Raw genomic sequence first — 12605 nt, forward strand, 5'->3', positions numbered from 1 at the left:
GCTCGGCTCGGACCGCCCCGGGGAGGAGCCGGCTCGGGTCGGGCCGGGCCGCCGCTGCCGCCGCCGCTGCCGCCGCCGCTGCCGCCACCGCTGCTGCCGCCGCCGCTGCCGCTGCCGCCGCCGCTGCCGCCACCGCTGCTGCCGCCGCTGCTGCCGCCGCCGTTGCCCGCACCGCCCGGCCCCGCACCGCCCCGAGCCAGACGTCCCGTCTGCTTTGGGAGCAGAAAACCTTCTTGGTTGCAATATGAAGGCGGAGTACGCAGAGTTCCTCAAAAATTGCAAATCCGCCACCCCCCCCCCAAAAAAAAAACCCCACCGCTCCGCTTGCACTGAGTCGTTGGGCTCCAGCCGCCCGGCAGCTGCTAGCAGTGTCGCCGCATCCCCCTTGGTTCAGTGGGCGCAAACAGCGAGCGAACCGCGACTGCTGTTTGACTTTTCACCAGTGACTGTGGAAGAGCCGTTTTCTTTTTTTTTTCTTTTTTCGTCAGGTGTTAGAGTTTGCTCTAAAACTCAGCAAGGAGATGCTCATAGCTGAAAGAAAACTGCTAAACAGGGGTCCACCCGTCCAAGCACGCTTTTGAGCCTCTGCCGAAAGCTCACCGCTGTCACTGGAAAGACTTGCAAGGAATAAAGACCCTGGCTCAGAAGCATTGTTAATGTCTTCTGCATATTGAGCATGTAGCTCACATATACTGTATATTTAAAAGTGTATATATAGAGAGAGAGTATATATGTATATATATATATATATACATTGTTTGGAAAATGTTGATAGGAGATGTGATAGCATGAGGTGTTCGTTTTCTGATATTCTACCATCTTGGCATACTTTTCTGTTTCACACCAAAATATCACTGTTATCCAGTGCCATCAACATTTGTTCACACAATTCTCAGTGGTCATAACCCAGTTTATACTGGTTATAGTATTATCACAATTCTCAGCAGTATCACTCCCACTTTTTTTTTTTTTTCATATGCACACAGTGTTGTCTTGTGGACTTAATTTCAAGGCAAGATGGGGCTTGGAAATTTATACCCAAAAGACAAGCATAATTTAAAACTAAAATGAGATGTTAGGCTTGAAGTGCTTAAGTTACCTCAGCTAATGTTACTGCAGAATGACAGCCCTGTAAACAGAAATTTGTTATTTCTAGCCTTCATCAGGGAGGTGTGACTGCAGTGCAGCCCAGTAACGCTGGCTGCAGCCCATGAATTTATGCCTGTGTCTGGATAATTTCAAAGGACTCATGCAGTGAGAAAAATGGAAACTCTGAGTCAAGCCTGCAGAATAGCTCATTTCCACTAATAGTAAAACACCTGCAGATTTTTTGCTTCTCTATTCATTATCAGGCCGTAGTTTTACAAACATAAGACATCACTGCCACTGAAAGACACAGGTCCATCCTCCCGGTGACCGTGCCCTCCACTGCACCAATTTGTTGCTGTACAGAGCCAGGTCAGGAAGTTAATCCTGACTGAAACTAAATCAACCAAGAAGGGATAATAGGGGTGTTTGGGTTTTTTTTTTTTTTTTTTTTTTTTGCCAGCTTTTTGCACAGCCCTGTTTACCAAACAAATACTTGGCTCAGTAGGGAGAGCATGGCACCAAAAGAGGCACTGGGGCAAGCAAGAGTGGCAGAGTTAGCTCAGTGTTTGTGAAAATGTGGCACCAGATGTGGATGCTCTTTTAACTAGAAAAAAAGCAGACAGTGCATGTAACTGCTTTAACTAATAAGCAACAGCATTACTGTTTTTATCCTTATTCCACTGGTATCTCTCACAGCAGCTTCAGTTTTCCCCAGCACTCTTTTGGGAGGCAGAATGTGTTTTGGGAGATGAAGCAGCAATACACCCAAATCATGAAGGTGCATCTTACTTAATGAACACCTTTGTAGCATCCCTGCTACATCAATAGCAGTGTTGAAAAGATTACTTCATGAAAACAAGCACAGCTTATTCTAACTACCTTCTTTACCAATTAGGTCTTAGGCATGAATTGACCTTTAAATACAAAATGAATTAAGTTTATAGCTACCCTGCACAGCAGCAGAGATGAAAGAACAGACCCAGCAATTCTTTTTGAATTTTGAAGATCCACAATGAAATTAATCATTTAGTATAACAGCCCTAACCTACTTTTGAGTACATATTTATTGTTATTTAAAACAGAAAATTGAGATGGCATTCCAAGAATTAAGGAAAGCTAAACTAGCAAAAAGAGGGACAGAGAACTGCAATTCTTCCTCAGATGACAATAGGCTGCCTCAACAGGATCAGAAAAGTCTTGATTCAAAAAAAGAAAAAAGAAAAAAAAGAAAAAAGCAATTTAAAACTTCTAGTTATTTTGGGGTTTGGCTGGAATAGCAAGTTGAAGAGATTATCTGAGTCTCTTAACAGATGTTTGGCTAACCTAGCACTGCTTTTAGTGGGAATACTTTTGCGGAATTTGTTTTTACAGATGCAATAAACGATGGAAGCTGCCCAAGCTTGCTACACACCCCACCCACCCCCTTCCTCTGTAAAATACGAGATATGGTAACAAACTCTTTCAGTAGTAAATTGTGGAAACTACGGTCTGGCCTGAGCTACAGATGAAAGCAGGGGGTGCTGTTCTGCAGTATTTCATCCAAGTACTCCAAGATCCGATTCGTTCAGAAGAATCAGCAGGGATAAACATACTAAAGAATACTTTAGATTTAGAATTAAAAACAAATTCAAGATCTATATTATAATAAACTTTTATTTACATAAGGCATTAAAATTGCCCTTTTAAACAAAAGGGTCATTTTCCCTTTACCAATACTTTGGTGAAAAAAATGTCACATTTAGTAGACTAATGTTCACTGATACACTTGTTCTGAACAAGTAGGTATAATCCAACATACAAGATTAAAAACCAAAGATTTAAGCATACTACTTCATGTATCACTCTGTAGAACAAAGAGTTAAGGCTTGTTTGCATCACAATGATGATCCGTCATGCATCATTTATCCCACAAAGAATAAAATTCAAATTTCCAATTGGACCAGGGATAGCTGCAGAAAAAGTTTACAATCCCCATATTGTAGGTACAATCCCCACACTGAAGATACAATCCCCATATTGTAGTCCACATTAAAAATACAATTTGGCATTTCAGAAATTAAGTTGAAAAGTAGAGAAAAGAGAGAAGAGGAAGGCAGAAAATGTCCCTTGCTTCAGAGTCCTTTTGAGCATTTCCAGATTCCCAGTGTTCATTTGCAGAAACACTTCATTCTTGGAAAGGAAAACAAGGACTTTCAAGGGTTGATCTAGAAACAATTTGGGAAAGATGAAAGTTATGGTTCCATTGATATGAATATGAAATACATAGAGGAGAACACATTATTTGAAACAACAAATTCCACATCATAGATCCCCTCTGAAATCCCCAAGTAAGTGGAATATATACATTGAGCTAAGCCTGTTTAAAAGATCTGACTTATAAAAATGGTAAACCTGTATTATTTTTCAGCCTGATTTAATAATTCCTGAGTTTTAGATCACTGCTGAGCCACAGCAGATAAAACTCTGAATGATGTAGTGAAAAAGTTTTGCAAGTCAGTTTCAACATTAGCATACATTCTCATCAGCTTTCAGTCATCAATAAAAGTTAGTCTTCCAGGTCCTTCATTTCTCATCCACCTCCGGTATCTTTTCCATCGGGGATCCATGGCCATCTTCTTCTTTAATTCCTCCTCTTGTTCTTGTTTATAGACCTGATAAACAGACAAGAGTTTCAAATAAGGCTGAAAAAACAGCTTAAGTGAACCTGAAAGCAGGTGTAAGAGCTGATAGTTCAGCTATTTGCCAGCTTAGTGATATTAAGGAAGACTGAATTGCAACACTGTGGGCAGTGAGCTTGACTAACATGCAGTGTAAGAGTACCCCCAGTCAAAGAGCCTCAATCTGCAGTTGAGATACTTTAAATATTTTTGCTGACAGTAGAACTACATTATTGTAAGACTGTACTGTAAGCACTGAAACTAAAGAATTAGATGCTCATGCAGTCAACGAAACAAAATTTACATTAAAAAGGTGGTAACACTCAGAAAGTTGAATGAGTCCTTTTCAGCACAGGTACCATTCAACAAAGTTGTTTGACTTTACACATTAGTTGTTTTGCCATTTCAAAGTCATTCTCATAGTATTTTTCTACTCTGCTATGGATATTTTTATTCCTTATTTAGTTTCTTAACAAAGTTAATACATCCACCACAGTAAGTATTGGTAGTATCAAATGATAAGTGATTTACATTATGTCAGGAAATGGCATCACTGCTGATAATTATAGATTAAAATACAAAGTCATGTATCTAAAAATGCAACAGTATCTACATTTTTATTCTGGAAGGGAGTTTGCAGATAGAGTCAATGTAAATCTCAACATGATACAGGTTTATGTCTCAGTATCAGCTGAATCCTTCCTGTAAGGGAATTAAGTTCAAAATTCTGCCACGCAGGAAAAATATATTTTTTTAATATTATAGACAGATTTACATAATCACCAGCTCAATGTTCAGTTATCAAACAAGCATATATATTGTAAGAATTATTAGGGAAATAGCAGAAGAAAAACATAAAACAGTGTATTATTGTAGAACTCTACGCTGTGTCTGTGTACCGCATTTTTGGTCTTCCCCACCCCTAAAAGGGTATTAGAAAACTGAACAATATGTATACAGACAACTGCAATGATCAAAGGTACAGAGAAGCTTTTGTATGACAAACAAACAAACAAACAAACAAACAAAAACTAAGCGTACTTTTCAGCCTAGAAAAGACATGAGTAAATATCAAGGAAGGATACGGTAGTGCTCTGGAGGAGCGCAGGTAGCATGAGAAAAGAGAATGAAGAATGATTATTCTCCTTTTCCTTTAATACAAGAACTAGCCAGTGTCTGGATGGCTTTTTGAATACTCCAAGTTTTAATGGGTTCAAAAAGCAATCAGATATGTTTATTAAAGAGAACTCATTAAGGCTATTATCTAGGAAGATAGCATTTCATGTTTAGGAAGTCCCAAAGCTGCAGATAGTACTGGATAAGTATTGCTATGTAGGTGCCATTTTCTTATATTCTTCACTCAAAATCAGCTGCTGGCCACCAAAGGACATGACTTCGGGCTAAAGAGACCTCACCTCTGGCAAATACAGCTCTTTTATACTCAATGTCCAAAACCACACTAATTAGAAACAGTGTGGATCCCCAAACCATGCTAATTTTTTCTCTACAACAACAGAAAATTCATTTTGTCTTTCTTTTTCATCTGGTATCTGCTTTGACTAGTAACATTACCAAATCTTTGGACTTTTACCTCATCTTCCAGAAAACCCATCGTAACTCATTATGCATATTTATCTGTTGGCTAATCCTTCACCTACATTATCAACTTGACTTTTTTCCCCTTCAAGTTTCTGAAGAAATCCACCTCTCCTTATTTTTAAAGATGTACTCTCTCACCTTTCCTGCTCTCCAACAGCGGAAAAAGAAGTTCTGCCACCCCCACTGTTCCTTCTCTCTGAGCACGCAGAGCAGCAGCAATGTCTCCTCTTCCCCTTAAGAAGGCCAACTTCCTACTCATAGTTTCTCTTCCAGAAACTACCCATCCATACAGCCTATAGATGAGCTTCACTGGAACAATAAAAGCATTTCGACAATCTGCCACCTCTTGGCACCCCAGATCATTCTCAACTGCAAATTCCATAGTGTGGGTAATGTTCTTTTACTGATCTCACAGGAAACTTAAAAACCCCTACATCTTGGCTATTATGTAATAGAGTATCCTCGACAAGGTAGCAGCTGTGTCTTATGGTATTCCACATACCATTTTTACTTGAATAAACACAGAGCACAGCAAGAACAGTCCCTGAATCACTGAAGGCAAAGAACTGTCAAGAGACAATTAGCAAGTTAGGAATGAATGGTTCAGGCGACAGAAAATTGGAGTTTCAGATGATCTGGGTAAGCTTAATCATGAATTATTACTGTTTGGAGGATCTACATTCTGCACCCTACTATAAATCTTTGTCATACCACAATGTCACAAGACAGTCTTTGATCAGATTCAACTCAATCTTGTATCCACAGACACCCTAACAATTATGTGTGGATGACCCCTGACCAAGTAATTCCTTTCTTATACACTCAGACAAAACCAGGAGTTGTTGCCTATCGGTATGTGAGCATAAGAAGTTCAAGAGAAACTGATGAGTGTTCCCTAACAGTCTTCTATTTAGTCAGCAATAGCTGGAAATGAAGCAGTGATTCCCAAATTACTATCTGATGTGCAAACGTGTCCAGCCACCTTTGTACCAGTCTGAGAAGACTGGATAACTCACATTAGTTTCTCACCACAGCTACCCACCTCATAGTTTTCTCGTATCCATAGCTGCCGTTCAAGAAAGGTCTCTTTTTGATGATCTTCTAGGCTGTCAAACTGAGACTGTGACATTTTCATATATCTCCGTATGATATATAGCTTCTCTTCCACACCATATTCCTGCCCTTTAATAGTGAAACAATAAATCCACCAACAGTACCAAACTATGTATTTGCACAAGTAAAAAGGAGCAAGAAGAATCTGAAACAGAAGGATATCATATATCTTGGGTTTCTGATAACCGCCTTTTATATCTATTTTATTTTTGATAATGTCTTTGATGATTTCTTCCTCTTCTTCACGGATTTCTTCTTTAGATCGCCTGTTTTTGCCTTTTTCTTTAGTCTTGTTGAGTAAACCTTGTTGCCTGGCAATCTCAGTAGCTTGTATGCGATATTTTGGCACTGTCGCTAGGTAGTTGATAGCTTCATTATAACTACTCCACCAGCTGAAGAACTGTAATATAAGAACAGTAAAAATAAAACACATTTTTTTTTAATACACATGCATACTTTATTCCTAGTAGGAGCTTTGGCAGAAAAACAAAAAAACCCCATGCCCTGTTATATACCCTTAGCTACCAATTATATTGCAGCAAGGGTAAAAAGTGACAGTAACAGTTAGTACTTCTGTAGTATTAGAGAAGCTATAGTTACAGTTATTCCTTCAAACTTAGTAAGGCACCTATGGTGACTGGGAAATAACCATATATATCAAATAGCAATGTATAGTGATTAAGGTATGGGAGGGGGCTAAACAGCATGTTCAAGCTGTTTTTGTTCACTAGGAAATGGTTATCTCCTATTGCTCTAAATGAAGCTTATGCTAGGCTATGCCAGCCATTCCCTAAAGTTCCCTTGGATTTATAAATAAAGTAGCCAGCATTTCAAGCAAATGCAATATAGAAGATAAAAGCTCGCAGACTTTGATCAGCAGGTGGCGAGATATTTGTTTGTATTTTTCACTTCGCAACAACCCATGAAAAAATGAACCATCTGTACCACAGAATAATACATTGTTTCTACACCTCTTAAATATGATGTTTTGTTTTATATAAGGAAGTTTTGAATGAATACATTTAATGGATACTAAAGAAAAGGTTTACATACTTTCTTCCACTTAAATAATTGTCAGCAATGTCACAAGCATTCTCATCAGAATACCAATTGCTTTCTTTAACATGTAAATATACCATCTTCAGAGTGAACTTCATTGAACCAAATACAGTTGCTCTCTGTATTATATTAAAATAAACTACAATGTAAGATACACACATAGGCAAACCACAACCCTGACATTCAGCTGTATGATCTGAATTTAGTTGTGAATGTAATTTCAAATTAGACTTTGCTTTCTTGTTTTTTAGAAAGACATGCAGCTTGAAAAACTGAATCACATTAATTTGGAACTAATCTTGACTGCGCTCTGGAACAGACTATTCACAGCCTGTCACTAAGAACTAAGTTATTTCTTTAGGAGTGCAGGAGTTCTCTGTTTGAAGTGTTCCAGCACCAAAGGAACCAGCTGTACAATCTGTGCCTTTGTCCAAGATACCAAGGTCAGTCAAAATTTGTTCAGCACATCCTGACTTCAGATTTGTTATGGATACCACAGAGAAGTTTACCATAGCAGATACAAAAAGCTACCCTACTGATATTGTTTGAAACCTGACAGGTTACAAGATTTGTGCATACTTCTCTTCCAGCTCAGAAACTCATTGAGCAATGTCACATAAGATGAAGAGTTTTACCTGAAACACAGAGATGGCACACACTGTAACTAGAATCACTATTCTGACGTCCACTTTTGGTGCCAATCTTCTGCTGTAGTAGTGATAATAGTGCCTGTAATACTCTTCAGGATGATCCAACATGTAGTCATAATCTTTACGTGTTTCTTCATCCTGCAAGATGACAGATGAAAAACACGCAAGAGTTCAGATTCATATTTTCACTTACTGAGTTGTATCTGTGTTTTACATCTCATTAATGATCAAGCTGTTATAAAGTTTGCAATAGCTTGATTTAAATGATGTACATCTAAAGCATGCAATAACACAACACAGGTTTTCAAGTCCCTTATCAACCTGATCTAAGTGGACCCGCTCTGAGCAGAGGGTTGGAGTAGAGACCTATGGAGGTCCCTTCCAGCCTAAATTATTCCAAGATTTTGTGGCATACAGAGAAAATTCTTTGGTCTTTTTCTTGTATTCTGGCATCCTAAATTAATTCATTCTAACACTCATCTACTCACAAACCAACCTGACAGATGTAGTCTTAACTACATATGCATGTAGTGTGTAAAGACATTTAACACTGAAATAAAGACAGGCAACTAAAATTCATAATAAGTACTTTTAGTATCAGAACTGGAATCCCAAATGGACTGTTGTTAATAAATATCTCTTAGTAAAAGATTTTCAGATGAACACTGTTGAAATTCTGATTTTCAAGTCTTTCAGAATTAGCTTACAGGGCTCTGGAATCTGTCCAGCGGAAGGCCATTTCAAAACCTCATTGTTCTCCTTTTCTTGAAGTTTTTCTTATTTTCACCCACATGATTAAGAGATGAGAAATGCAATTTTGTCAGTCACAATTATATCCCGTTTCTATCCCCAAAGTAGTTCTGTTGTTTTTATGTTTTTTTTCTCCCCAGCCTTAAGACACTTACAGGTTTCTTTCTTCCATTCCTTAGCTGTGTCTTTGCCAAGCCACATGTATTTTGCCATGATAAGCTTTCCTTACAGATCCCTTAATCCACTTAATTCACTTACTTTTTTATTTAAAGGTAAATCTCTTAAAAAAGTCTAGTCGATTTATTTTAAATACATAGGTGTTTTTTAAAATTAAAAAAAAAGCATTCTCCCCCATGCTCTTGGACTGGCTATTGAAAAACAGGTTTTTTCTTCTCCCTCACTGTTGGTAGAAGACAAGCTGACTAAGCCCACACAAAGGAAGGAAAACTGATTCTGTACAATCTGTTGCAATATGCATAAATGTTAATCCAAAAGATCTGATTTTTTTTTTCCCCAGGGACAGAAAACCTGTGAGATTCTTACAGCGTGAATTAACAAAGTTGGAGAGAATCCTGATTTTCAAACTGAGTCTCTTTTGATGTATACATCAAATCTAGATTGAGCAGATGAGAAGCAGCCACAGAGTAAGGGGTGGAGGAAATTATATACCTTTCAGCATTTTTCAAATCACCAGTTTTCTTCTCGCAAGGTATTAGTGCTTAACTTTGCTGCTTGCTATTGATTTGCAAGTATTTGTATGTAAAGATGTATAATTTTGCATGCAATACTTGTATGTAGAGATGTACAAATAAATTGTGATAAATAAAACAGGACAGAAATATGCCCCAGGATAATATTACGAGAACAGTTTTCCGCACCGTTTTGCTATCTAAACCGTTTCTAAACTACTTCGCTAAAACCAGGTCTGCCAGTCCGGATGCGCCCGGCTCAGCGCGCTGCGCGGAAGGGCGCCCGGCTGCCCGCGGGCGGCAGCAGCGCAGAGGAGCGCCAGGCGGGAGGAAGGCAGCGCAGAGCCCTCCGGGCGCGCCGGCGGCTCGCGGGCCGCGCGGCGACACCGGCACCGGCGGCACAGGAGGCTGCCTCGAGCTTCGCAGCGGCCGCACGCCTTTTTTGGGGACGTACCCTTGATTCTGCTCTTTAGCGGAACGAGGCGCCGCTCTCTCACCTTGAGGGTCTCGTAGGCGGTGGCGATGAGCAGGAACTTCTCGTGCGCCTCCGCCGCCGCCGCCGCCGGGGGCGGGTCGCCGCCCGCCGCCGCCTCGCCGCGGTACCGGTCGGGGTGGTACTTGCGGGCCAGCTGCCGGTAGGCGCGGGCGATCTCGGCCTTGCTCGCCTCGCGGCTGACGCCCAGCACGTCGTAGCACACGCGCCGCCCGCAGTACAGGCCCTCCGTGAGGCCCCGCGCCGGCCGCGGCACCACCGCCGCCGACAGCCACAGCCACAGCACCCACCGCCCGCCGCCGCCGCCGCGCCGGCCCGGCCAACGGCCGCCCGCCGCCGCCATCTCGCCGCGCCGCGCCGCCGCCGCCGCCGCCGCCGGCCGCCGCGCCGCGCCGCGCGCGCACCCGCCGGGGGCGGGGCCAAAGGGGCGGGGCCGGCAGCACTGACGTGGCGCCACCGGCGGGCAGAGAGCGCGCGGTGGGCGGGGCCCGGCGGGGCAGCGGCCGTTGGCGGGGCGGGGGCCGGGGCTGCATCAGGTAAAACCCTTCCAGAGGGCCCGGCAGAAGTAAAGCGGTGCAGAGCAAATGGAAGTGTTTTGATGAGCTCGAAGCCGTCCAACGTGCATCCTCGGGCGTACAGGCATTCGTGGTTGTGCGTCTGCAGCGAGGAGCTGCTTCCTTGCAGTTTTTGCAGGCACAGCTGGTCCTAGCACACATTAATACATAATTGCAGACAAGAGGGAGGACATTTGGAAATGTCCCCTGAGCGCAGCTAGGTGTTACAAATTACTATTATTTCAGTTTTGCTCATTACAGTGTTTGACTTGGGCAACTTTGCATCTCAAAATGGATTTGCCTCTGCTGTATCTTTGGTTCTTGGCAATTGATGTGGATTATAAATTGTGGCATTTTAAACTAATAAACCTTACTGTAAATTTTTGCTATGAGTTATAAGTATGATGACAGAAAAATGCACATGTTAAAATCTGGGTATTTGAAACATGTTTGGTCATTTGCTGTTTTAGATGACTATATAGAGTTATGGGTTCACAAGCTCAACAAAGTTGGAGCTCAAGTTTTTTGGTCATTCTTTTCTTTTTAAAGATTTTCTGATTTACCAACTATTACAAAAATTTTGACAAGCTAGGCTGTCCCCTGAATTTCTCATCTTTTTCTAACCTATAACCTTGTCTCAGAAATTAATACTTACTTTCTGAATTGAAAGAAGTGGAAATTTCACTTGCAATCCCTGTAAGCGACCTTCCTTTTTTTATGTCAGTATATTTCATTTTCTGTACTGGAAATCCCAGCAAGGTAGAATTTAGCTTTATGCATGTTATTTCTTGGCTGCTGTGCTTATCTTCCTCTATTTCTGCTCTTACTCCTTGCTCATATCAAATCTGGCCAATGAATCTGCTGATTTCTATCTCTATTTTAGTGACAGCTGTGCTTATTTGATACAGTCTCCAGGATTAATATCTACTACCTGTATTCAGCAAAGAATCCACTTTTCCTCTTCACCAGATCTGTATCCTTGAGCTCTGGTGACTATTCATACAGTTGGTAAACTTTCCATGAACTTTACTGTTGGTTTAAATTAATTTACTAATGAAACCAAGACAGAGCTAACTTGGTTTGTGTATGAAATTCTATTTTTTTTCTGATTTCTTACAACTTGATCTCTCAGAGCTTTAATAACAATGGTCCTCCTAGAAGAAGATGCAAATAGATGGAAAATCCATTAAATTTTAAAAATCAACCACATTCCACAAAATGTTTTTAAAAAGATGAGGAATGAAGAATTAATCTTGGGAACTCCCCCTCCCCCCCCAAAAAAAAGGTCAGCTATTTCTAATCACAAATATGGTTAATGTTAATTTATCTATGACTAATGATCAGACGATTACTAGTGAATGCACTTTAGATCATTAGAGAATGCAAAAATTTTTTTGTCTCCATCATCATTTTCTCATTCTTCTTGTGTCTTCTTCTCATTCTTTAGTTTTTACTTGCCCCTTCTTCCAGGGAAGAATCTTTTGAAATACACCTGAACACATATTTAATTGCAGCCCAGTCTTGTAGAGTTCAGGTTTCACTATCCATTTTCTGTTGGATCGATGTGATCTAACTAGCAACCTGTAAAACACTGCTCTCTGACCTCCATCTTTTCTGTAGAAAGGATGGGGAAGATATGTTGGGAACCTTTCTTGTGCTGCTGTTGCGTGATGTATGTACCAGCTGTCATTGATGATAGGGCACAAGAAAGAGTCCTAAAATGAGGATTCGGCATCACAGCTGCTGTGGTAGGGCTGCCTTATTAGATATTTGTTACACAAAGATTTGTTTTGAAATGAGGACTATGTCTCTGTTTCAGTATAACTGGCAGGTACATTACCTCAATATTGGACCTTTCCCAGGAAAACTAGATTTATGCTTGATGCTAGAAATGACCTGCCACAAAAACGCTCTTCTCATCAGAGGACACATGCGGTTCTTCTGGTAGAACT

The 12605-nt window shown here is 40.8% G+C and overlaps 1 protein-coding gene across 1 annotated transcript; it reads right to left on the reverse strand.

Moving 5' to 3' along the window:
- Positions 1 to 2724: 2724 nt before the first annotated feature.
- Positions 2725 to 10442, reverse strand: DNAJC25 (DnaJ heat shock protein family (Hsp40) member C25). The gene is made up of 4 exons (XM_067316019.1): positions 10104 to 10442; positions 8153 to 8305; positions 6388 to 6858; positions 2725 to 3740 (listed from the first exon to the last, which is right to left on the reverse strand). Exons 1-4 carry the CDS (start codon positions 10440 to 10442, stop codon positions 3618 to 3620), a joined length of 1086 nt encoding a protein of 361 aa, XP_067172120.1. The 3' UTR covers positions 2725 to 3617.
- Between the last annotated feature and the right edge of the window lie 2163 nt (positions 10443 to 12605).

Source organism: Apteryx mantelli, chromosome Z (assembly GCF_036417845.1).
Source record: "Apteryx mantelli isolate bAptMan1 chromosome Z, bAptMan1.hap1, whole genome shotgun sequence".
NCBI lineage: Eukaryota > Metazoa > Chordata > Aves > Apterygiformes > Apterygidae > Apteryx > Apteryx mantelli.